Source organism: Chamaea fasciata, unplaced genomic scaffold (genome assembly GCF_029207755.1).
Source record: "Chamaea fasciata isolate MVZ Bird 193981 ecotype frontalis unplaced genomic scaffold, bChaFas1.0.hap1 SCAF_11, whole genome shotgun sequence".
NCBI lineage: Eukaryota > Metazoa > Chordata > Aves > Passeriformes > Sylviidae > Chamaea > Chamaea fasciata.
In genome coordinates, this window is record NW_027094096.1 from 10,728,931 (window position 1) to 10,756,243 (window position 27,313).

Here is a 27,313-nt window from a genome sequence, read left to right on the forward strand (position 1 = left end):
GGGGGTTCCGGGTGCCGCCGCCGCCGGAGAACGTGAGTGCAGCGGCGGGGGCACGCTGCGGCCGCTGTCGCCACCTCCTCCCCGTCCCTGCGCGGCTCCTCCTGCCGTGTGCTCCTCTCCTGCTCTCTTGCTCTCCTCCTCTCTCGCCTTTGCCGCCGCCTCCCGGCGGAGAGCGGCCCCCCGGCCGTGAGGGGCGCGGCCCGCAGCCGGGGAGCGCCGCCCTGCTGAGCGGGGGATGCCCGGTGCGAGCCCCGACAGGCGGGGTCTGGGCTGGGCGATCCGCCTTCCAGCTGCGCTCCCTGGGGAGTTTTGCTCCGCCGAGCTTAGCTCCTTCTCGCCGCTTCAGTGAGCGGTGGTGGGAGCTACGGGAGCGCAGCGGCCGGAGAAGCGGCATCCCCGGTATTTCACGGTGTCACAGCCGTTATCTCCGGACGCACGCCCGCCGGCGTGTCTGCGGGACTCGGCTCCCGTGTGTCGGGAACCCGCGGGGCTTATCCGCAGCCGCACCTGCACTTGTGCTGTGCTCCTCACGGCTCCGCAGTTGGGGCTTATTGCTGTCATTTACCCCGTTTTCTGCAGTGGTGTGTTTTATAAATTCTATGAACAACTTCTTAAAAAAAAAAAAATCAATAACTGGCCAGGACTATACCCCTTTCTTTGTTAATACTACGAAACAAAAAAACTACCCCCAAAAAACTGCATATAAATTGCAGTTGTATCAAAGAAGAAGCGATGGCAAGTATATCTTAACTGTATTTGGTAAGCTGTCTTACAGCTGTTAAAACACCGAGCTTAAGTAATTCAGCTTGTCTGTAAAATGTAATTAACAATATCTGAGCTGGTTTGATTTCCTGAAATACCAGAGTGATGTTCTTCCTTGGAACTGGTTTTTTATTGACATAGATTGGAGGTGTTGACAACAGTAGTGTAATGCTAATACTAGAAAGCATGTGTTTCTGAATTGTTTGTATCTTTAACCGGTATTATTTACAATGGATTTCTTCAAAAAGTGAGTTTCCTCACTTCTTCCTTTCTCCTACACACTGCAGGCAAATTTTCCCTCAAAGCTGCCAAGGAGTGCTAAAATTGTATGGGCTGTTGTGCTTCCCACTTCTGAAGTGGAGTCAGGCAATCTTTAATGGTTTAATTTTTCATAATACTGAGAAATTCTTCAGGTAAAGGAGGATGCTCTTCTAGTATTATTCCATTGTTTTAACATTATTCATGTGTAACGGTTGCAATCAAGTGGGGAAAAAAACCCCAACAAACCCCAACCGAAACCCAGATCCCCGATCCTGAATTACACATCTGTGAAGCCAAAATTCAGCTGTGGCCTAATCTGAAGTTCACAGTTGTTTTGATGTATTTTATTTTAAGCTGTGACATCCCCTTACGTTTACCAGTACCGTGATACTAAATATTTATGACTGTTTCACTTCTCCAGCTTCAATTAGTGTAGATGAATCCTGGTGTTTTGAGAGGCAGTTACTAATTACTGTCTGTTATGAGAATGAGTTGACCTAGCCCCTTGGGTTCTTTCCTGTGAAAGCTGTCTCATTTTGGGATAAGGTGGCTAAAATGATTCTTGGCATGCGTTGTTCAACCTGGATATTTTATTGTGAACAGTAATTGTTGCACCCTTCAGAACACAATTTTCAGTTTAAAGTTGAAGTTTTTAGTTTACAAGCTTATTTTGTTAAGGACTTACGCTTTTGGTGGTACCTAATAGGATTAAAAACCTAGAAAACATTTTGTTTTCATGCTGAAGCAGATATGAAGCAGAAGAACTTCTTTATTCTCACAGAAAACTTCAAATGCAATTTAAAATATCACATAATAAAAAAAGACTGATATAGCCATTTATGAAGTCATTGAATGTTGATGTTTAACTTTGAATTGTCTCAGCAAGGGAGTTATTTGCTTAAATTGTTTTAAAACATTTTTATTACAGATGTGTGACATCTCTCACCAAATTCTGAAATGCTGTGTCTTTTCAGTTCACCACTCAGTATTCCTTTGTGAAGGAAAATCCTTTAAAGGCACATCTGATGAAACCAGAAGTTGTTCTTTGTGAAGTAATTAATTTTATAATTAAGTCAGAACCTTGTCTTTGCTGTGAACTATGTAATTGACTGAACATTTCAAAGCTTATTGTAGCTGACAGCTTGTGGCTGACCTTCTCCTTGCATACTTATTAAATGTAAACAGGATGATTCATTATGTTTCTAAGTTTTGGTTTTATTTTTCCTTGAATTGGTTGGGTTTTTTTCTGTTACGCCTTTCCCCTACCCCTTTGCAAAGTTTGAGAGCCACAGTAAAAGTGTTTACAGTTGGCTCCTGCTTCTTTTGCCCTGAAAACAGAGTCTGCTTTACCTGGGGAAGCCGTTGTATCCTGAGCCTGTATCTTCACAGACAAGGGCTGTGGGCCTGTCGAGGCTTATCTGTATTGTGGAATGCTTTGTGCTTAGAGTCTGATCCTCACCCTTTATGTTTCAGGTGGTTTTGACATTGCTCTAGCTCTAGTCTGGAGATGTAGGCTGAATGCACTTTTTTTTTTTTCCCCAGAGTGTACTTGGCTTTGCATAAACATAAATCAGAATTTCAGGGTAGTTGTGTCTGTTTTAGGGGGAGCAAGGGTACAGGGAGATTCTTTTCGTCTAAATTCGAATTACAGCTGTAGGAATAGACCATAGAACATTTCATTTTAACTGGTATTTACTAAAATGTTTACTTTATTACATGATTTTGTTTTAGTAATGTGAAGTCGTGGTATTTTATGGTGGCCAAGTGAGGGGCTTGTCACAGTAAAAATAAGTTTCAGTGCTTTTTACTTGGTTAGTATAAAACAAACAAACAAATTCCAAGAATGTTTAGTTCAGACATTTATCTTGAGTAGGTGACAAAAATGCAGACACGTGGCAGCCTGGATGCAAACAAATGTTCATTTCAAGTCTGTTCTGGAAATTTGTACATTTTGAAGTAGGTGGCATGTTTTCAAAAACAAAAAAAAAAGTGCTTCATTGTTTCAAGCCTCATTGGACTTTTAATAAACAGAGAGTAGAGGCTGAGGAGGAATGTTCAAACCCATGAAAGCTCTGTATGTTTTAAGGGAGTTGAATTCCAGAAGGCTCTCAAATAACTATGGTTCTCTTTCTTGTATCTTTTTCCCTTTGACTCAAACACATAATGTGTTTTGGGTGACATTTTTGGTTGCTCCCAGTGATGGGAATGGTTTGTGATAACTAGCACTGCTGTAATCATGATGGAAAGCATTCCCTGTTCCATGATTATTGTCTGGCTATGTGCTGGATGAGGGTTTCTTTTCTTAGGTGCGTGAATGTTGAAAGTACTTAAATTGGGAATTTAAGAGTATCACAAGGAGAGATGGAAACTTTAAAACACAAGATTATTTGACAATTTGAACAACATGGTATGGCAAGATTTAGACGTTTCCACATAACTTGCATTTGAAGGATGGGCACTTTTAAATTGTAAGAGTTTCTGTGTCGACTGTTTTGTGGTGAAAGATATAGCTGTGTATGCGGTACAAGAAAGGCCAGAGGTCTGGGCAGAAGATTCTGAGAATATTGGGGGATGTTTGTCTACCTGATCTCAGAGCTAGTGTGGAAAAAGAGAATGACATTGATTAAACTTTGGATTAACTCTTTTTTTGTGGTGATATTGACGTTAAAGTCAAAGACTGACAGTGTAATTATCTGCAATGACCAATTTGCAGTTTAGCAGGTTGGTTCATTTGAGCTTTGTGAGGGCTGCAGCTGTGGTCTCTGCAGTTAAATTGTGATCATTAGAAACTGGGTTTGGAAGGCACCAGTGTAGGGAGTTACATGTTCAAGAGGCCTGGTATAAAGCACATTTCTGTTGTTTTCACTCTGTTTTGGACAAAGCTTAGGCATTATGTAGCATCTCCAAGACAATAACGTGGGGAAAACATAGTGACTTTCATTGTAATGTAGCAAATATATTTTACATGCATTCTGGTTTACTGCAGTTGTTTTCAAGATAAAAAACCACAACCAATTTGGTTTTTTCTTCTCTTAGATTGCTATAATTAGCTTAAATGTGATTTAAAGAGAAATACAGAGACCAAAACAAAAAAAAAATAATTATAAGAAGTGTCATTAATTACTTCTGTTTGTGAACTAGCATGGAACTGTGTGCTCCATCACTTCAGGATAAGCAGAGAAGGCGGCCTGGCCCCTACCTGGTTGTCTTTGATGTTCTACCCTGTGCAAGTCTCCCAGGTCCTTTTGTTGTTACAGGAACATGATCCAGAGGTGTTTTCCTTCTTTTCCATGTGCTCACTGACTTTGTGGAATGCAGTCCAATCAAATTATTAAGAATGCTCCGAATACCTTAATAAAAATGTTATTGAAGTGTTTGCAGGCGTAGCAATGGTCTGTAGAACTGTGACACTTAGTAAATCCTAACACGTAATAGGGAAGGTTACATTTTGCAACTTGAGCTGTCCTTTATAAATGCATAATTTTTCCTTCTGTCCTCTAGAAGAATTAGGTGGTTGCTTGTTTTTCTAATGAAAATATTGAAGGAGAGTAGTTTCATATGAATTGAAAAGGCATTTAAAAAAAAAATTAATTAAATTAAAAAATTGTGAATATGATTTCCCCATATAGTTTTCTTGTCTCCATTGCTTACTTCTAAACTAAACTCTTTATTCTCATCCCTGGGAAAGCAGTAACAATTTTCAAATTGCATCTAGGACTATTTAGCTGTGTCTCTGTTCCTTTTTTAAAAATTGTAACTTTTTGTTTTCAAGCTTAGCTTGTTTTGAATATTTGTAAAAATCGCGAAAATGGTAATTAAAATAAATTAAATATGTGGCAAAGGTAGGAATCCTGGAAACTGAGACTCTAGAGAAGAATTTTGAACTGTTTTCCTTCCTGAAATCTTAATTAGACTGCTCTGAATTAATGAAAACATGTCTAGAATGCCCAAGTATTTTAATGGATTAAGTACAGCCTGTAGAGGGATGTGAAAGAGGTTACAGACTGCTTTGTCTCTCAGTGCTTGTCTGGATTTCCTGTGTGGATCTCTTATTTGTGTTTTGTATCAGTTTACAAATTCTGGGGTTTTTTTCCTCTCTTGAATTTTTGTTCCGATATATAAAAGATCTCAGCTGATTACCTTGATGAATTTGTGTTTAAAAACTCACAGAAACCGGTGATGTGCTTCAAAACATCACAATGTGCATATAACAAGTCATCTTTTTTCTTTCAGGATTTCCAAAACTTGTATGGTTTTGAAATTGAACAAAAGACTGGAAATCGGAATAATCTTCACATCTCTTTGAACAAGAAGTAACAATGGAACGAAGGCAAAGAGGAGTCAGTGCTGGACTGCTTTTGCTGCTTTATCAAATTTCTCAAGTTGGACTCCAGAACATTCCTTCTGTTACCCTTGGGGTACTTGGACTGAATATTTTTCTCTTTCTGAATCCTTTGAGGCCACTGGCTGAAGCGTGTCTCAGTGTAAATGAAGCTGTCCACAGAAGGAGCTGGCAGCGTTTGCTGCTTGCTCCTTTCCACCACGCAGATGATTGGCACTTGTATTATAACATGATTTCCATGCTTTGGAAGGGTATAATGCTGGAGAGAAAGCTGAAGAGCATATGGTTTGCCTACATAATTACAGTGTTTTCAGTACTGATTGGAGTAGTTTACATAGTGCTGGAAGTCCTGCTTGTGGTAATTCTGGATGATCCTTCCTATGGGATGAATTGTTGTGTAGGTTTTTCAGGTAAGACACAGAGTTGGTCCAATTTATGTATGTAAAATTAATATGTATAGGTGCTGTATGACAACCACTGTTAATTGCAGAGAGAGGGCAGGTGTACATCTGTATATCTGTATGATTGTCATGTCAGTATGCTTATTCTATTTTTCAATTTAAGGCTTGTACTGTGGGCATGAACATAAAGTAATTCAGTTCATATTCTTGTGCCTGACAGGGACTTTACCTGAGAACATGAATATATCATCATCCTGGTAGAATTGTGGTTTCTGTTTAATGTCACTGGTTAACTGAAATCCGAACTCTTAATTTTCTGATGTTATAGAAGCATTTCAATAATGCTCTTTAGGTGGCTTCTAGAAAAGCCTGTCAGATTAAAATGACTCCTGCCTGTCTTAGTAGAGACTACCCTAGATTTGCTTCTGCTGGCAACATCCAAACACCTGATTTTGGTCATCTTCCTTCCAGTAATGGTCTTGTCTCCTCCTTTAGCAGATCACTTTCAAGTCAATAAATTCCTTCTCTTTAAAAAAATCTGCAGTCGAGTGGAAAAGTAGCCGTGCATTTCTGGATAAGTAGGGGATTTCCTTGGTGGCATTGGGACCTAGCCTTAGAAGGCAAGCCCTCTTTTTCAGCCTTAAAGAAAGTTGCTTCAACACCTCTGAGGTTTTGTTGGGATATTCCAGCTGGAGCATCCTGGGAGTTGCTCCTCTGGAGCTCCAGTTATTTTCTGGTCCCCCCCTTTGGATACAAGACATGCCCAGTTCCAATACCAGCCTTTCTGGGGGTGGAGAGGCCCTGAGTGCAGCCCCTTTCCCTGAATGCTTTGGCTGCCTGTGCCAGCCTCCATGACAGTGGCCATGTGAACACTTTTACGTGTTCCCTTTTCAGGGTTTTTCAGACCACTGTGAGCTCTCTCTGGAGAGGAACTTTTTCATAAACACTTCCAATAAGTTCTCTGAATTTATTCCATCATATTGGCTGGCAGTTGCATGATATAACAGTTGCAGTCAGTTAGAAATTAACATTATTTACTGTGATTAAAGGTGATTTATCTACCTTTTTTATTTCAGAAACAAGTGATTCTGAAATATGTGTAAGATGACTTTCCATTAATTCAGAATTTGAACCTACTGTTTTGCTTTACATATGATCGTTTGTCTTGTTGTCAGTAGTGGCTTTTCTCAAGTCACAGAACATTTTTTTGAGTTCACTAACTTTGTCAATTATTGCAAACATTATAAATTATGTTTGTATTGTTTTGAATACCTGAATAGCTACAGTGAGCAGGCACATTAAAAAGCTGCTTAGACTTGGCTGTTATACAAATGTGTAATTTTTGTATCTTTTTTTTTTCTTTAAATCACTGAAAAGTATCACTGAAAGGACAGAACTGTTCTGGCATGCAGCAATATCCTTCGTGGTGCTTGGAAATTCCATGATACTTCTAATTGCTTGCATTTCTTGATTCTTTGTGCTCAAGCATTTCTCTCTTCATGGGATTTATTCATTTGCAGGAGTCTTGTTTGCTTTGAAAGTTCTGAACAACTATTATAATCCAGGAAGAGTGAGCAGTGTCTTTGGACTGCCCATATCCAGTAAATATGCTTGTTGGGTGGAGCTGGTGGCTATTCATTTAATCTCCCCAGGGTAAGTGCATTTAATATTTCAAAGCAAGGAGAAGAGATTTGGGCTATCTGGAGTAGTTTGGAATGTCTCATGAAGTGTGAGTAGTGTTAGTTGGTATCTCGGTGCAGTCTGATTTTTCTGTAAAACCCTCTATTTTGAGTACATCTCAAAAACCTGAAATACTCTTCCCAGGAGGTGTAACTGAGTATTTGAGGGAAGATTACAAAAGTTGATGGACAAGGAAAAAGGCTGTGCCTTTTCAACAAAGTAACTTAACTACTCCACCATAGTGCCAAGGGCTTCATTAGCTGAGCAGCATTGCACTGTTTGCTTGGCATTTCTGTCCTAGCCCACTCTGGCTTGGTCACTCCTCTGACTTAGGATCAAATTATCATCCAGTATTCTGCCAATTTTGGCACTGTCACTGTCCTGCAGTGCTGCTGGTCATCTCCCTCAGTTTCCCTGGGTGCTCTGTGCCAGCACAGTTCATCTGCCCCTACCTCTGGGAGAACATGGCCTTGCTCTTCTTTGGAAGTTGATTTTTGTAGTCCTGTTTTCACATGAGTAATTTTCCTATGTAATATTTTGTACCTGTGAGTCACATTGCTGAATATATGCAAAGTACAGACACAAAACCTATAAACTATCAAATTACAGTTTATGTACAATTTCCCACTTTTCAGAAAGATTAAAAAAAAAAAAAGACCTCAGTAATACTGAGATACTTCTTGTCAGATACTATGATATAGCTGATAGAACATTTCCTAGCACAGAAGGAGAATTCAGATATTGCTTAGGTTAAGCACTGGTTTTATTGCTTTATGCCTGGCTGCTCAATTGACTGCAGTGAGGATTAAAGACAGAAGAGTGCTCTGCCCAAATGCAGTTTTATTTGTGAACTGCATGGCATTGCTGCAAGTATAAAACTAAAGCTCTCAGTGAATTAAAAACATTTTTCTGAAAAACATAAACTGCTGTTTTAGCTGAACATAGGTTTTGTTTGGTGATATGGTTAACGATACTGGTTTTAATTGAAGAACAGTGGAAGAGCATTATGTATGAAGTAAAACCGTATCGTACTGTTTGTGGTAGAGGAAAAATGTGATTTCAGATATTGTGTGCTGTTCTTTTTCAGGTGCATTACTGTAGAAATGTCTTTGGATAGAGGGTGGGTAGGAAGTCCAGAAATAATATCAAAGAATATTTTATCATTTCATAGAAGTTTAGATTGCTGCCTCATCTAAACTTTTACAGTGACCTCTACAGAGGGCAATTTCACAGCACTTAAATGATAATGGGGGCTACAGAAAACAAGTAGTGATCTCCAGAAATTGATGTCCTAGAACACAACATGTTTAATTAGTAACTGCCAACTGCCTTGCAATGAACCATAGCAATTGTAGCTCTCACAGCATTGCTCTTACATGCTCATCTGTGTGCTCAGGGCAGGTCATAATATTTGAAGTCTGTGTTTGGCTGGTTCCTTTTGTAGACCAAGTTGCATAATTTAATTGTGAATAGATCAGAGGTCAGTACCCAGGGCAGAATTCTGTCCAGTCAGAAAGCTGTGTGGTAATTTTGGACCTGCATTATTGGACTGATGTAGAAGGTTCACCTGAGAATCCGTAACAGTGAAAGATCCAAAAGTTATATTGAGTGTTTTGAAAACCTTGATTTGTGTGCTGGGAGAGGATTTAGGGAGTCTTATTATTTTCTTTCTCATTTGTGTTTTTGTTTTGGAAAAATTTTAAACTGCATTCAGTGTTCTTTTAATCTTCACCTTCCATAAAGAATACTGAGATGTAGACTTTGTTTAGCAGTCCTTGGGATTATTTGTTTAATGGAAGAACAGACATGTGAAAAGTTAGTTTCTGTTTAATCTGTGCCTCTTTCAGAACTGGGCAGATATCTTAAGTCTTAGGTGAACCAATATGTTGGTGATTTCTAGAGTAGGTGTTTTTTGAGTGGTTTTAATTTTCTGAGGTCACACATTTTCCAAGTCAGGCATGCATTTTTCATAGATTTGGAAAATCTGTTCCAGAAAATCTGTTTGGAAAATTAGTTCCTTATAGATATTTTGGTAACTACCTTTCATCTATAAAAGTTCACATCAGCATTTATGTTACTCTTTAGAGGGTTGTTGGTTACCAACGAGAGAGAACTGCAGCTCTCCATGTCAGGATACCAGTTTGTGGTTAAGTGGTGGCAGAGTGAATTTAGATTTGATCTTTACCTCCCTCTAGTGACATGTACATTTTCCTGTCTCCTTTTACCACTGATGCCTGGAAGTTGTCTTGGCTTGAGTGCTTCTGCCATCATCTGTGTAACTCCTGTGGATCACTGACCTGACTGTAAAAATTGACGCAAACATTACACTTGGTACATTAAACAGAGGTTCCATTTCTACTTTACAAAGGAAAAAAAAATCTAATTTTAGCTCATATTATTTAAATTTTTGACAACCAGTATAAATTAATTATTTCTACATACAAGGAGATTTTAAAGTTTAGTGTATTGGCTTCTGTGACTTCATAAGAGAGGTGAAAAATTTGCAAGTAGTGTTTATACCTGCTTGAATTCAGAAGATTTTCTCTTCATTTATGTTTGAATACAGAAGAGTTTAACTCATAAACTGAATGCTGAAAATTGATTTTTGAATTTATAGAATACCCCATAGTCATGTCAATAACTGGAGCAAATCTCCTATTTACTGTAAACATATGCTTCTGGGTTGATTTCTCAAAACACTCCAGGGCCTTTTCATTCTGTATACAAATGGTAATGATACTTTTGAAAGAAATTGTCGGTATGCATAGAAAAGAATTTGGATCTCAGCATTTCCATTGTTCTTTCAATTTTGAAGGCCAGTGTATTACAAAGATTGCAGTGGATCTGCAGTCATGCTTGTTTCAGACTAATTGCAGGATTGCATGGATAGTGCAGTAGAAAGTATTGTGTTTGTGCTTTCACTCAGAACTCTACATGATTTTGGTAAGATCTATCCAGACGTTACAATGTAAGTGACTTTTCTAAAGCTTGAAATCAGTTTACTCCTTTGGTAAGTCTTTAAAGGCTTTTAGGGAAAACATATTCTCTAGCAACTAAAATGACCTCTCCAATTAGTTTTTTCAGGATATTTGTTAAATCCTTTATTGTAACTGTGTAACTCCCAATTTGAAGGTAGTTACAAGGAAAGAGAACTTGGCATTATATCCTTGCAGGCAGGTAATGTCTCTGCTTGGTGTCACTCAGGGACTTTCTCAGGGAAGTCTCAGAGACTTTCTCTTTCCAACAAATTCTACCCTCTCCCTTTTGTATCCCTACCAAAAAGAGTCTCCATTACTCAAGATTTTTTTTTTATTTTCTAGGACTTCTTTTGCTGGGCATCTGTCAGGGATTCTTGTTGGATTGATGTACACTATGGGACCTCTGAAAAAGATCATGCGGGCCTGTGCAGGTACAGAACTTTGGTGAATTTACAAAATCTGCATATGGAGCACTTTACTTTGAAAATTCAGTAACTCTTGCCAATAGAAATTCAGCCCATTCCAGCAAATTTTTAGACAATTAAAGATATGCTCATTTTATTAAAGTAGATGCAGAAGAAAAAATTCAATTTTTTTTCTTAAATATGGATAAGAACAATTAAGAATAAATGTGACTTGCAGATATTTTTACTTAGAGGAATACCTTTTACTCTTCTTTTAAAGTATTTATTTACTTTAATCTTTCAATGAAAATGTCACTTCAAATGAAGTGTGGTGAAGCCATAAACTTATGTCAGAACAAAATGTTTCCATCTTGATTTCTACTGTTGTGTCAATTCTAATGGAAGTCTCTAGGGTTTAAAAAAAGGTGGTGGGATGCTTAAATTGTTGCTGTATTTCTGGAACTTTCCAACAATGTGTTATTTATAACAGCTTTTCATATTGCAGTAATAATTATTTTTTAGAAAAAGATTATAGCTTTAGACATCTTTAGTCTTAACAATTGTTTTAAATACAGCCCTGCTAACTTTTAAATGAACACTCCCATAAATGTCAGTGTTTTAACTGGAAGTCTAAGCCCTGACACAACAGCTGTGCTGGGGTTGGTTGGCAGAATATTTGGCTTTTTCTATCTGACTGCTTGATAGGTTGAGGACTTTATTCATGACTGTTCCATCAAATTGAGCATGGATATGGTGTTTGTATAGTGGGGAATTATTTGTTCAAATGTGTGTGCTCTCACTGGGGCTTTGATCACAGTTTGGGGATGGTCTGTAAGTCACGTATGTTCAGCAGGAAGGGAGAAGAGGACACCAAAGCATCAGCTTTCCTGCCCTGCTGGAGGGACAGATGTCAGGTGTCCCCTTAGTTAAAGGTTAACCTTGCATGATTCTGTGCCCTGGGGGAACTACCTGATGACTAAAGAACAGGCATCAGCTCAGCTGCCGGGGCAGCTGCAGGGTCTCCAGCCCTGACTGGGTAACCTGCTCTCATCTCCTCACTAACCCTGCTCAGGTTTGGAGTTGGACTGGGGACCTTCTGAGGTCCCTTCCAATGAATTTCTCTGGGATTCAGTGGTAGCTCCACAGTACTATTAGTGAAACCTGCCCTGGAGACCAGGCTGCTGTGCAGCTTCTGTGGCTGACAGCTGCAGGAGGCAGTGTTCAGTACAAGGGCATTTTTTTTTCTCCTGTGTAGCAAAGCAGGAATAATGCAGTGTTGCTCCAGTCCTCAGTTTTCTGTGCATTAAACACTGTTACTAATGAATACTCTCAGTAGAGAAATTGTTCATTATGTGATCTGGGGAGAACATTGTAGGTTTGTTTGCTTTTTTTCTGGTCTGCATGGATATGTTGCTTGAACATGGCACACTGCTATAAAATCTGAAACCAGCTTGGAATAATATATTCTCTCACTGATGCTAAAACAATCCACAGATACCCATGACTGATTTCCTGCCTGTGTCTTATCAGACTCTTAAAGAAAGGGTGTTTTAAGTTTGAATTTTGTATTCTATAAAGAAAATATGATTATTCTAACAGTATATGCACTATTCTTTTATTTAGCTGGCATTTCTTTCTTCACTGAGCCTGACAGGCCTAGGGACTACTATTCAGGTAAGTACTTTTGTCCACTCAAACCAAAAACTTATTCCAGCTTTAAAAATAGTTTTTTGCTAATGATTAGAAAACTTACAGGAGAGCTATGTAAATGGAAACATACATAATATACAAAATATTCTGCACACCTATACTTGCTAAACTTATATACTTCTGTGGGCATGTCTCATCTTTCCTCTCCAGGCAAGTGCGTGGATGGATTTTGTACAAGAGGCTTAAGCCTCAAATTAAGGTCATGACTTCCTAAAAAGCTACCTTAGGGAAATATCATCCCTTTTGCACAAGGTGTAGCAGTGGAGGAATTGTGTCTACTGAAAGCAGCCCTTTGGACTTTGGTAAATATGCCCTCCTCTGGCAAATTTATCTATTCCATTCTAGGGTGGATTTTCCCTTCTAACAAGGATCTTCTTCCTTTGAACACTCTGTATAAATGAAGTCATTTATGTGCAAAAAGCCCCTCCTCAGCAGACTGAATTTAGGCCATCTCCAGTTTGTAGCTGGCTGGTTGGAATGCTGGCACACTGAGCAGAGCACATTTGAGTCACTTCTCCTGCAGAACATCGAGTCACTGCATGTGGAGTGTACAGAAGTAATAGGTGGAGTCCTTGTCTGTGAGGGCCAGGAGGGGCTCTGGGAGTTGGATGTGAGCTAAGGGATGCATATCCTGGCGTCTTTTATCTCCTGCAGTGATTGATGCTCTTTCCTAGGCATCTGCTGGAAGACCAGGTTACATGCATAGTGATAACTCTCTCAGATATCTGCCAGTGTGCAATGGCTTGTGGCTTAAAGATGTTCTCAGCAGAAAGCTTTATGGGAGAATTTTGTCTTTAATAGCCTGTGGTAGATCCTTCTTCCATCAATTTGTCAAAAGCTTTTTGAATTGACATGAACACTTTTAACACCTACATCATCAGAACAGCCTCACAGTTTGTTTCCTGGTTTAGAATCTGTCGTTTTTTGGTTTGGCTTGAACCTGCTAACTGCTAATTTCATTTGGTGCACATTAATTCTTCTTTGGGGAGGGAGACTAAACCTTCATTCTTTATGTACTTCCTTCCTTAGTGGTTTTTTAGGCTTCAGTCCTGCACTCACAATGATCATCTTTTCTCCCTGCGTTTGGAAAGCTGGAGTCTGGTTGCTTATAAGGAAACTATTTCACACGTTTGATCATTCTTACTGTTCTCTGATGTTTCGTCAGGCAGGGGGTTTTATTTTGTGTAGTCTTTTATAATTGAGATGTGCTTACTTTGAGCCAAGTTTATAGCTGCTTTTATTCTCCCTAATGGACTTTGTCTTCCATGATCTATCTCCAATTTTATTATTGCATTAAATAGTTCCCACAAGCAGGATTATGGGCCCTTAAGTACTTTTGAAACATCTGTTTTGTAATTCCTAAACAAAAGATCTTAGCCTGCTTTCCTCAACAACAGCAGCAAGGATTGTTCCAACTTAAAAGTATATTTACCCAGGATTTTCATTACTCTAATACACTCTCAAGTCAAAAAGCATTTGATCTAAAGGCCAGTAAAGAAATAAAGCAATTACTACTGTGAAGTGAAATGAGATGTGAACACAGTGTGTGCAGCAAGCACAAGTTCCTGTTCCCATGGCTCCAGTCCCAGCCCAGGTAAAGGTGCTCACCCAGCTACGCTCACAGACACTGAACCTTCCTCCAGTAGCCCAGAACAGCAGGGTGGATGGAAACTCAAAAGATTTATACTGGAAAAAATCCTTTAATAGCTCATGAAGATAAGAATTTGTACTTGGCATTTCAACTCTGTGATCTATTACAGCCCCTGTACAGACAGCAGCTGCTGCGAGCTTGGGTGGGTGTGTGAGACCACCCTGGTGGAGGAGCAGCAGAGAGGTTCTGAGCAGCCCTTTCTGTTTGCTTTCCCACCTCTTCTCAAGAAGGGAAAATGGAAAAGATTTCTTGTAGCAGAACTGCCATGATGGGAGGGAAAAAAAGCTTTAGTATGCCGACAACAGGGAAGTCTGGGCTTTTTTTGCACGTTTTAGGCAGTCCCCAAGTGCTGTTACTTTGAGTTCTCTTGGACAAAGGGGAGATGAAGAGAGTTAACCTGAATTTTCTTGTCTTCCAAATTCCTCTTTAGATAAAACCATTTAATTTTTTCTTAGTAGTAAATTCATTTGTCTAAAATGACTTACAACTGCAGTTAAGAAAATATATATTTGTTATATTCATTCCCTGTTCATATACTTTGTAATTGTCTTTCATCCTATTTGCAGAAGGCTTAATGGAAGATTTAACCTTTTGCTTGGTGTATGATTATGGAATAAATTTGGCCATATGTGAATGAAGAAAACTCACTCTAGTGTCATAGGCTAATGATGCATATCTTGATTAGTTTTTCACTTTCTGGCATTGCTGATTTATTACTATGTGCCTTTAAATATGAATTTAAATAGAAAAATAGATGAAGTTATGGTCAGAAAAGATTTTATGAAACAGCACAAGGAAACAGCTTTAAGGGAAAAAAAGGTTTTAAGTGTAATTGTAACACATTTAGTATTTAGTAGGTGAATTAGGTTTTCTCTAAGTGCAGTTCATGAATAAAGTATTAGGACACTTATTTTGATTAATAGGAACACCTTGAACATGTCAATGTTACCAAACTGGTCTAATTTTAAAATAAAAGATTACAGCTTTCTGAGCACTTGCAACTTGCTGGCAGTGTGAAACATAAAACATAGGAAAAATCTGCAGCAGTAGAACAGACCTAAAATACAACATCCTTTTGCTTTCTTCTGATAGTTTCATGCTTTTAGTACCAGGGTTTTTATGCTCTTCATGCATGTAGTTTTGAAGCCTCCAGAAAATAAATTTATAGCTGAGAAAATGTTCATTCAGATTGACATAAAGCAGAGGAGAATGAGGGGAGTATATGAAGATTGCATCCAAAGTGTACAGACATAACAGCTAAATGCTCTCCCTCAGTCAGATTTCACTGCAGGTGTAGGAAAAAACCTTCCAGTGTCAGTTGTGTTCCAAGACAAGAAAGAATTGGAAACAGACAGAATGTGTGTGTATAATGTGTATGTGTATACGTACATCTGTGCACACTTACTTGTGTCTATAAAATCAATGCAGGGATATTTGCAAACACAGAGGAATATATATAATTCTGTGTAGAACTTTGTGCAGTTACTCTGTTCAGTTTTTCCTGCTTTTCCTGTATAACTTTCAAGACAGTATTGCTGGTTTTATTTGTCTAAAGGTTCTAGAGCTTGGGATATCTTTCTTTAGAAAAATCATTTTTAAAAAGAAATTACTTATTTGTCCTCGCTTCATCATCTGTATTTGTTATTAACCACAGAAACTTCACAAGTTTCACCTGGAATTGATAGAACCATTGAATAGATTTGATAAAACTATTGATAGAATTGATTGAAATGAGGGAACACAAGATTATCATTGATGCTAATAATCTGAAGGAAAAGGAAATGGCCTGCTGCACTTGCTTCATATAAAAATATTTCCACTTTACTCATTTTGGAAAACCTTTGTATGATTTTCTCTCAGTTGGAAGAAACTGGCAATCTTTCTATACTTCGGTTCTTCAAAATGCCTTGTTCAGCTGTCTGGAAATGGACACATCACAAAAGCTTTGTATTTTGAAAATACAGAGATGGAACAGAAAAACAGGACTTTGCTCCATAGTTTTGCTCAGTTGACAAGTGTGTCTTTTTCCCATCATTTTTCTTAGCTTAGGTTTTCTCTGCTCGGGCAAGATCAGATTGTGTTGTTAACAGGAAGGGAGTCTTGCTCAATTCTCTAGCCAAGTAATTTTTTTTTCCATTTGAATCCCATGTGTTTGGGTGGATGGTGGCCTGTGCTTGGTTTGGGCCAGCTCTGCAAAGGCCATGGGGCAGTGAGCAGTGCGGCAGCAGCACTGAGGGGGACACTGAGGAGATCTCTGCTCTGCTGGCTTTTTGCAGGCTAGGTGTAGCTGTGCCAGAGCATAACCTGAGCTGTGTACAGCACTGCAGGAATTTGCAGGAATCTTTCCCTGTGACTTCTGTAGATCCAAAGATCACTGGATTTCATGATGAGATTGTTTTATGGGCTCTGGGGAAAAGGGGAAGAGAGGTGGAGAGAAAAAGCCTGAACAGTACCTGGCTTGGTTCTAGTGATAGCAGTAGGGTGTCCAAATACTGACAACTGTTAAAAGGAGATGATGAAAACTGTCAATTTCTGTGTGAAACTTCTTAATAACGGCAGTTCTGTGACACTTACTTTAAACAATTATAAAAGACTGAGATTTTTTTTCTGTTGGTTTTTTTTTTCTCCTGTTACCACGCTGTGGCTTTGTAAATTAGAAGTTAATTCATATATTGAATAAGTAATTGAACCCTAATAATTTTTTTTTCCAAATTAAAAAAAAAAAGTGGAAGAAAGATAGCAAGAAGATAATGTCTGATTTCACACTTGCTGAGTAGCAGCAATTTATTTTATTTTTTGATTCATTTTACAGGGTATTATGGCTATTATCCAGATTATCAATACAGACCTCCAAGGAGCTACTTTGATTATACAGGTGGGCTCACTGAAGAAGAACAGCTTGAAAGGGCAGTGCTAAACAGTCTTAATGAAAGAGGTAAGAATTTTATTGCATTTTCATCTCTTAAGTTATGATTCATACTAAAAGGGACTCAGGAGGGAAAACAAGATGTATTCCTCATGACTTACTTTTGGACATATCTTGTAATTTTGGGAAGGAATCGCTATAAAATGATTTTTATTGTAAGGGATATTGTCTATTTTACTGTCTTTTTAAGATTATATTTTGCATAATTTTTAACATTGAGTTCAAGAAAGAAATCCTTCAGGGCTTTTAATATTTTAACATTTTGAGATGTTACTTCAAAGAATGAGCCATTTTTGTGGCATTTTTTGAAGCTATCAAGGAAACAGAATACAAGTAACAGTGATAAGATTATAATATAAATAAGTAGACAGTATGCACTTTAATGGTTACACATATTGCAGTGAAACATCTGCAGCTTTCATTTGTAGCCTTAAATAATCTCCAACACTCCAGGTAAGATATATTTTTTGTTGGCTTTGCTTTTGAACAAAGGTAAGTTTTGTGCTAGAAGAGGGGATACGTTTTTTTGTGGAGAATGTCCTTTGATGAAACACAGGAATGAATTTCAATGGTACCTCACTTGTAGATTACTGTGGCAAACCAAGTTTCACTTTAAACTTCCCTGCCAAAGCAGTGTTTCTTAACACTCTGGTAGTGCCTGGTTGCAGTGCTGGGTACAGTTTTTAAGCCTCACAGGCAGGTGAAACAGGAAAAGGTATCATCATATATTGTTTCCAGTATAATTTGGTGTGACCAAATATATAGGGATCTTGCTTTATTTTGCACCTCTTTCTCCTACCTGCTGAACACTAGTTTGGACAAGCAAGACCTAAGATTTGAGCTCTTAAAATATTTCTTTAAACAAGCTGTGGAAAGGTTCAATTTGCCTATAGGCAGATGTCTTATTTCACAGAGAACATGATACAGAGCGTGTCACTGATCACACCTGTTTTAAGAACACAAAGGATGAGATGAAATTTGCTGTGCTAATGGGCAATTAGGATATTCTTCCCTGTCAGTTAGTTTGGAAAATAATTGGCTTGAATGAGCACTATCCTTTGGACACAATGCATTTCCCTAAAGCAAGAACATTCAGAGATTCTTGCAATTACATGGATGATGAAACAGGTGCTTAACATGACAAAAAACTATATTAAATAATTTGAAATAGCTTGTAATAGCAGGTACCACAATCAATTTAGGGCTCTCTTATTAATTTTTTCCCCAACTGTGACACTTAAACCATCACAGCTGCTCTGTAACTTGGACAACAGAGTACTCCAATAATTTCAGTTGATTAATAATATCTTTTTCATCCTTATTTGGACAAGCACATTTATTTAATAACATTTATAATAATAATAATTAGAGTATAGTGCAAGAAAAGAAATTGCTAGGCTTCTTTGAGATCTATGGAGGCATCAATTTTAACACTGCCAAACTATTTTAGTGATTGAGATCCCTTTGCTGAAAGGAGCTGCTATGTACATTTTTTCCATTCTCACATGTAGTCATGTTGTTGCCTCAAACAAGAAACCATTTAAACAACATTAATTGGTTTTCTCTCCAGAGTTTGTTTGTTTAGTTTGGTTTGGGGCTTTTTTAAAATTCTTTATTGTTTTTCTCTTAATTTTATATTGGTTTCAAATTGCAATAATTCTTTCTTTTCTTAAGAAAATAATTCTGGATTTAAAAAAGTCATAGCCTTTGATATTTAAACTCCATTTACTATGAAATTCAAATATATGGCTGACATTTTTGTTTAATAATGATATTACCTTAATGTAGCCACCCTAAATGTAACTCCAGTATAACCAAATCTCTGATCTATTGTGTGTGTTGGGGGTGAGGGTGCTTGCTTTTCTGCTCAGAAGACATATCTTAATTAGTGTGGGATGTGGGTTTGGATTCATGTTGTGGTGGCTGTTGGGATTTTTTGTGAGTTGAAGTTCTAGCTGTCTGACTTCCAATGTCAATAATGTTAAGAATCCTTTGCAAGCTGGTGTTTCTCCACAAAAGAATGAGGTTTTTAAACTTGGAGGTGATAATCTTTATAGTTTGTGATTGAAGAGAAATACCTACAAGTATCAGGTAGAGACATTCCTCTTACATTTTATCATGAACTGTCTGCGTTTCTTTGCTTTTGATTTAAAACTAAACTAATAAATATCTCTCTACTCAAAAACTTTTAGCTGGCCAGGTATGGGCTAGTCAGAGTCATTTGGAGCAGTTAGGAAATACCTGGGCATCTGGATTACCTGTTCCCTGAAAGGGCTCCCATGTCTGTTTGCTGCTGCTGAGACAGGACTTTTTGTTGGAGCCTTTGAAATTTGCCAGCCCCTGGAAGATTGTAACATAAGAATGAAATTTATGCGAGGAAACTGGAGAAATGCTGTATATTTTATTTCCAGTGCTATCTGTTCTTTCTGCAATTACAGAAATTCCAGTCATTGCATTTGAATATGGTGGTTTTCTGTAGAAATACCTTAAAGCAGATGATGTGCTCAAATATGCAGGGCATTGTTTCAGATTAAAATACATTTCATGAAATCATACACTAGGATATAGGCTTTGAGAATTAGATGCAGCTTTTGTGATGGATTTCCTTTTGGCTGGGGGTTTTTTTGGGTTTTTTGGGGTTTTTGTTTGTTTGTTTGTTTTTTGTTTGTTTGGGTTTTTTTTTAAATTCATACTGTGGTGCCCAACACACCTCTTTGAAAACCCACTGAGCAGACCTCATGTTCTAAATACCTTTCTAAAACTGCAGCTGTGCTCTATGATCAAATCACCAGCACTTTCTTAAGCAAATTTCTGGGGAAATGAATCAGTGATTTTTTATCATTTCCACACAGTTTTGGTACCAGTATGAGAAGCAGACCACTTGAAACAAGAAGCATAATCAGAATTATTTTAGAAATATTTAATGAATTCTCTTCCATCTGTCTCCATAAATACAGTGGTTGATGTAGGATAAGAGGTTTACTGAAAATTAGAACAAAAAAACCTCCCAATTCTCTTTACAGTGGTGATCGAAGTTCACTGAAAGAGTTAAATGAGCCACTGAGCCTTTCACCATGGGTTTCTCTTTCAAACCACTGCCACAACCAGTTTGCATCTCTGAAGTACTGTAGGGTAAAGGCCAGTTCTGCAAAGCAGGGATTTTTGGAAATACTGCCTAAAGAACTGGCTTCCTTTGCTCTTTAGGCAGCAAGTTGACAGTGACATAGGTTCTTGCAATGAGATAAGAATTTATTCAGAGTTTCATGCTGAAATATATACAGAATGCTGAGTATTTTTGTCTGGGAGTTCCTAAATATGCAAATACCTTTGCAGGTAGTGCCAGTTCTTTTGGATGGTTTCCTTCTTGCAATTGTTTCAACTGCTGATGACAAAATAGGAGTAAAACACTAAATAGTTAAATCTTGGGTGTAGCTAGAGATGGTTTGTGTACATACACACATTACAGCTATTTTAAAAGCATGGTTTGCGTATGGAGGTAGAGACTTCTTGGTGTTTTGATCCAAGACCCAGTGATACAAACGGGAGTCTCTTTCTCTGACTTCAGTGGTCTCTGGACATACATTTTTTTTTCTCTCAGTAATTTGAACTTGTTCATAAGGGAACAGAAGTTGTTCTTTCACAGTGGGTTTGGCAGGGTCACCTTGCTGGAGAACAGCACTTCTGCTTCCCAGCTGCGGGCATCATCAGCCGGAGCTGTGTGTGGGCCGCCCAAAAGCATCCCTTACCCTTGGAGGAAGTGGGAGCTGCTGGGGAGTGGCTCCAGTGTGCACTGGTATCTCCATGCACCCATCTGGGTTTCCCAGGCTTGGCAGTGGCAAAGGGATATTGTTCAGAGCTCCTTTGTTGCTGTGGGTCTTTGTTACGCAAGCAGAAATGCAGTAGCAGGAAAGCAGTGTGGGTTTTTGTATTGTAAGTTTCTTGCAAATGTTAACAAACTTAGTCTGGGAATGTTTTTACTGGTAAGCCAAGGTCAGTGAATATTCCTAATCTTAGATTTACCCATAATTTAACTTTGGTTTATCATTGGATTAATTCTATAGATTATGTATATAGTTTACTTTTTTTCATTGGGACTATTTTAAAAATGATGTTCTGAGCTTTTTTTTTATGTGTGACTGAACAAATTAGTCATTTTCTAAAGAAAAGCATATTTGCAGCTCAAGAAAATACTTCTAGTACATTATGATAAATATACAGCCCACCTGAAATTCTTCTTCTGTGAAGTTTCTCATAGCTTTCATATTCTCAGGAGAGACTGTCAGTCTGTCTTAGCCTAGGGCCTGGTTAAGTAGCACGTAGGGTTTTTAGAGTTGGTTAGTAAATTCCTTTCAGTACTTGGGAAAGAAAGACATAATTAATGTATCAACCATTTTCAGTTAATAATGAGTTTAGCCTTGTTTTAGGTGAACTAATATCTGGAGAATTATTAAATGATTGGGAAATGCAGTGAAATTGTTATGCCATCTCTCCTGTAGTATTTTCAGTATCCAGCTAAATGGTAGCTGGAGGTAGCAGTAAAACTAATCCCCTTAATTCTTTGCAGAAGAGCATCAAGTCCAGCAGTGGTCTCTATCCTCTTACTTCTGCATTGTAGCATTGAGTGTTTGTAGCAAATGGATGATCTGAGTGTGCAGTAAGATTTTGCCTTATGAGGAGATGATTGATGGTTTCTAAATATGTTACCAATGTGCTTTAAACAATTTGTTACTTTAAAAAGAGTTTATTTTGGTGATACTGATACAGGAAAGATGAGATTTTGAAGCATGATTAAAATAATTATAAAAATCCGCAAGTATGAAGGGATTAAAGCTTAAGTCTTTATAGCCATCTCATCTCCTAACCAGAACACATTATCAGACTTTTGGGAGGGAATGGTTTTGTGTATTTCTCAATTTTACCATCTCCTTTTAAAAACGAGAGAGAGGGAGACCGTTCAAGATTGTTCTGGCTTGCCCTTGTAACAATCCAGCTGTGTCTGGATTCATTGTATGTTACTTGCCTTCTGAATTCATTACCCTCAGCTACTTTCCTGCTAATTTGATTTTTCATTTGTCAGCTGTTCCAAAGCACAGCGCAGAAACAGTAGTTACTTCCATTTCTCTTCTTCACCAGTTTATGTTCAAGTCTGTAGATGAGACACGTTTGCATCAGCGCCAGGAAGAAGAGTTTGCTTCATACTATGACAAAATTCTTTTCATGCGCTGACAGAAATTCAAAGAGCTGTGTTAGAAACAATAGCAAAGGCTAATGAATGTGGTCTACTTGGAGCTGAGTAGGAAAAAATGGGGCAGTGATAAGTACTAAAAGCCAAAGCTCTCAGACTGTATAGCATGTCTGCATTTTACAGAGAGAAGAACAGGAAAGAATAAAAGCAGTTTTGCCATTTTGTATTTTTTATTCAGTTGTAGTTTCTGCCTGGCTTCTACTGAAACACAAAACAGTGAAAAGGTTGCTGTGTTTTGTGTGTCTCAGCTTTTTCTGGAAGCCTCCTAGTCCTTCTAAAGTATGAAAGGAGGAAAAATGCCTGCACTGCCTTTCCTTAGCATTCTCTGTATAACTCAGTAAATCATAGGAGAGTTTGATAAAACCTAAAGACCTGACTACTCATTGGCTGGAAGAGATGAAATTAGTAGAGCAACACTGGGCTTTTGACTCTGGCTTCTTGCTGCCCTCCAGTTTGCTGTTTCTAACTCCAAATGCATCAAAAATACCTTGGAATGAGCTGTCCAGGGAGGTCAGGGAGTCACCATCCCTGGAGGTGTTTAAGAAAAGGCTGGATGTGGCAGTGAGTGCCAGGGTCTGCCTGATAAGGTGGGGTTGGGTCATAGGTTGGACTTGATGGTCTCAAAGGTCTTTTCTAACCTCGTTGATTCCGTGGAAGACAAGTGTTTGGATGTTTATAAACTAAGGGAACTCCCATTTTCTCAAATAGAACCCTTTAAACATTGGTATTTTTGCATTAAAAAGCAAGGCAGGGTCAGGCGTTCAGTGTAGCACACTGTATGTGCTCTGTAGCACACCCAAGTGCTGGTTAGTAAACTTTAATTATATTCTGTTGTTAGAACATAGTTAGTAGGGCTATACTATTTATGGAAGAGATAGTTTCTCTAAAAGTAGTATAGATGAAAACCAAGCAAGTGTTAGAAGTTATGACATTTGATCAAATATCCAGACCAGATCTCTCTGTTTTGGTTAGCTGTATGGTCCTTGCTGGGTTCAAAAGAGATTACTGCTGTCTGTGATTATCTTCTACAGCAAAGCCTCTCCAAAAGTAAGAGGTTTTTAGAAATGAGAAGTGTCTGTTCTTTGTATGGGTATTTAATTGTTTGTATAGTTTGGTTTTTGTATGGATACCACATGAAGTAGTGCCAGAACAGATGGTGATACTGAAAATGGTAAGCTGTTAAACTGAAATGTTCTAGATTCTTCTTTAGCACAACTAAAGCTGGCATGAAAAAGAAATGCGGGCATACTGCTTTGTGATACCTCTGCTATTTATTTGCTACACTCCTCTCATAAGACCTAATTGCATATTTCTACTAGTGTGACTTTCACAGTTTGGTAGCTTGATATATTCCTTCTGAATCTTACAGAAACTGTCTTGCAAATCCTATTATCTAACCTAAAAATAAGATCACAGCTTCAGAGAAGAGGAAAAATCAAGTGAGAATGTTTGATGTAACACTTCTGTGGCAGTGCATAATACAGGTTTCGTTACATCTGTTGCAATTACAGTGATTTTTCATGTTTTGGTCCAAAGTGCTTTAATTGTGAACTTAAGTAACAAAAGAAACTCCTACACAGAATAACAGGATGGGGATGGGGGTCTCAGTCTTCTGTATTCACAGAACGTGGTTCCTGTTCACAGTAAAGTTGCAAAATATGCCATGGAAGAATTAATGTTTTGTTCTAAGTTGGTTGTACTGTATCCTTCAGTTTTGTCTGTCATCCAGTGTTGTTGCAGTTTTCCAAATCTTTAAATGCAGTCTTAGGTCCCATTAGTCTTTGTTTTTGTTGATGTGTTGAAAAGCCTGTGTTGGTTTCTTGCACAGACGTCAGGTGGTGTTTCAGTAGTAGCAGTGGCCTAATTACCATTTCTGAACACTGTGGCTCATAAATATTTTGATAAGATAAAGGTGTTATTTCATTAATCTTTCTGCTGTAATTAAAAGAAAAAAGGTGTCAGGGAACTATTTTAGGTAACAGGATAATTTAAATATCTACACGCAGATACAAATGTAGGTATTTAAAACATCCAGCCTTTTCTGTTCATCATACTGTTTGATGTAAAATAAGATCTTTTCTTCAACCTAAAGATTTTCAAAATAATTGTCTAGCCTTTTATTTTTGGGTCAATGTATAAAAGAGCGTTTTTCATCTTTTTTATAACCTCATTTTATTACTAGGGATTATTAAAGCGCACGTATATTTGAAGTGTTGAGCATATTTTATGGGGACTGTGCAAGGACTTGTCTTAACGGTGTAAGTGGTATCTGTTTTCTTAAATAAAAATTAACCTGGGATGCTATAAAGAAAAATAAATGTTTTTATAAGAAACTTTGATATTTAGTTGACAATTTCACTACTGAAAAGAATTTTTTTAAAAATGCCAGTAGTTTAATTATGATGATTTAAAAATCAGTTCTTAAACTACAGCATTACGATGCAGTTTTGACCTGTGTGGGGCAGGTGAAACCTTAAGAAATGCTGAATGTTACAAAGGTTTTATTAGTAATTTGCTTTTTCTTAACCCTGCAATTGTGCTCAGAAGGCAGACTGAGATTTTTGATTCCCAGAGCCCCTCAGCTGAGCTGGTGTGTGTAACCAAGCCTTGTGTTGTTTCTTTGCTGGGTGACTGGATGGGAATTCTGGAGAGCTGCTGGAATTGCCTGTCCTGGCTCCTCTCGGGGTGCCAGGGCCCAGACATGTGGGGCTGGCTGTGCTCTTGCTGCTCAGATTATTTTGTTTTCAGTCTGTATAGTTGGGCTGCCACTTGTCCTTCCCTTGTGAAGCTGCTGCCTGCTGGGGGTGGGAGCTGTGGGTGTGTGCATCAACTGTGGGTCTGCACATGTTGGACTCGGTACTAAAAGCAAACACAAAAGCTGCTTTTGCCAGAAGCAACTGCTGAGGACACTGAAATAGTTTAACATTCTGGAGTTTACTGTGTAAAGTAGGGATCGTGAAAAATGTGAATACTTGTTAATACTTGTATTCTTAACTTGTTAGATGTTCTTTTGGTTGTGGTTTGTTGTTTGGTTTCGTTTTGTTGTTGGGTTGGGGTGGTTTTTTGGGTGGTGGTAGCTTTATTGTTTGGGGGGGGTTTCTGGTTTTGGTTTTTCTTTTTATTTGACTGTCTTTAAGAGCAGTTTCTGGAAGTTGTAATTGCCCTGAAACCATCAGAATTGAAAACATTCAGTTCCCTGTCTCCTTTGTGTTGTGATGCTTTGGCTTACAGGATAGATGTGCATTTTTCTCCTATTACAGACCAAAATAACAGTTGTCTTTCATTGTGTCTTGTAGGCTTTGGTGGAAGAACACACAATAATGAGCAAAGACCTTATGGGTTTTGGTTCCCTCCTGAGAACTCAGAAGAGGACATGAGAAGGCGAAGGCTTCGTAGATTTGACAGATGATGAAGTTGGCAGGTGTTGATGTAAATTGTAAAGTGCTATTCAGACTTACGAAAATATTTACAGATATACTTGTAATCTGTAATTTACAGAATAATTTATAATCTTTCTTCCATTATTTTTACCACTTGTTGCAAAACTGCATAGGATTTTGTGAGTTCAGACTCAAAGCTGGAACTTGAATAAGAAATGTGAGATAAGAATCAAAATGTCATCTTTGGCTGTCTCCATCTTAATGCACCTTAAATGGAAGAAGACTGATGGTTTTACCAAACTGTCTTTTTTTCCTTAAATTATTTTGTGCAGCTTTAAGAATTCCTTGGCTTCTTGACTGCTGATGTTCTCAGACAACAGATTTTCTTCATCCATTGCAGCTGAAATGTTACATTTTCTATGTAACTTTAAAACTATGCAGTTTTTCCTTACAAACCTTTCTCAGTTACCTGTGATGACCAGCTCAGTTTTTGGGATTGCCATATGAAATGACACATGAAAAGACTGGTTTGATGACACTGGCTGGGCCATGTGAGTCTAGGCTTAAAAGCTTTTGAGCAAATAGTTGCAGCTGTCCTTCGGCTGCTGTCCTTACCAAGGAATTATTCAATAGAAACTTCAGGGTTGCAGTCTTCCTCATACCATATTTTCTAGAGCTTGGATGTGATAAAACTGAGTTGTAACTACTTATGTTTTCCTAAACCCTTTCTTTATATTTATGTTTTAAATCAAAAACTGCTGCCCTTTAGAGAGCTGAGATAATTTGTCAGGAGTTTTGTATAAAGGTATGTGGCTATGCCATACAAAGCATATATTTATTTAGTAATAAACTTTTGTAAAGCATCTATTTCCTTTTCTAAGAAGGCTTGGAAATTTTATTTTGTATATGCTGTTCATGCAGTTTTAAAAATTCCACTATTTCTGAATATTAATCTTGTTTGAAGACCAGCACCAGACCTGAGAGTTTGTAGACTTGTGGAGGTCATGCCTAAACACAGGCTACCATGAATTCTTCAGTTTTGAGGATTTCCTTACCCAGCTATAGAGGAGTTGACAGGAGACCTGAGAGCTCAGTTGTCCCTCTGGGCACACCCTCTACACAGGGCTGTCCTGCCTGTGGCACTGGTGCCTGTTCATGTCAACTGATGAACCTCAGGGGCTTTGGTTCCAGTATCTCCCTGAAAAAATCACTCCTTGTCCAGGCATTTTATCCTCAGAATGAAAGAATTTGGGGATGGTCCTCTAAAACTATTGCAGAGAGGTGTGATTGCACAAGAATAATCTGGTTATTGGCTTTTGACACATACCTGTTGGAACCTCTTCATCAGCACTGATGGAGTAGAGGATTAGGATAAGCAGTTTAAGAGTTTCACCAGCCTGTGCTTTATGAAGTTTACTTTTCTATGAGGTTATTTTTTGAATGTAAAAAACAGTGCTGTATATTTCACACAGAAAAATATCCTGAAAGGAATTCTTTTTTACTGTGTTTTTTAAATAAATACTACCTATCCTTTCTGTTTGTAGCTAATGTATGTAGGGGAAGCTCTTGTTTG

The 27,313-nt window shown here is 38.1% G+C and overlaps 1 protein-coding gene across 2 annotated transcripts; it reads left to right on the forward strand.

Annotated features, from left to right (window-relative positions):
- RHBDD1 (rhomboid domain containing 1) lies at window positions 1–27,162 on the forward strand. 2 transcript variants are annotated; one of them, XM_066193816.1, is made up of 7 exons: window positions 1–32; window positions 5,257–5,775; window positions 7,287–7,419; window positions 10,767–10,855; window positions 12,452–12,502; window positions 17,002–17,124; window positions 25,657–27,162. In XM_066193816.1, exons 2-7 carry the CDS (start codon window positions 5,343–5,345, stop codon window positions 25,767–25,769), a joined length of 942 nt encoding a protein of 313 aa, XP_066049913.1. In that variant the 5' UTR covers window positions 1–32; window positions 5,257–5,342; the 3' UTR covers window positions 25,770–27,162. The 2 variants fall into 2 exon arrangements, with proteins under 2 accessions (XP_066049913.1, XP_066049914.1); XM_066193817.1 differs by lacking the exon at window positions 1–32 and adding an exon at window positions 1,127–1,175.
- The last annotated feature ends 151 nt before the right edge of the window (window positions 27,163–27,313 follow it).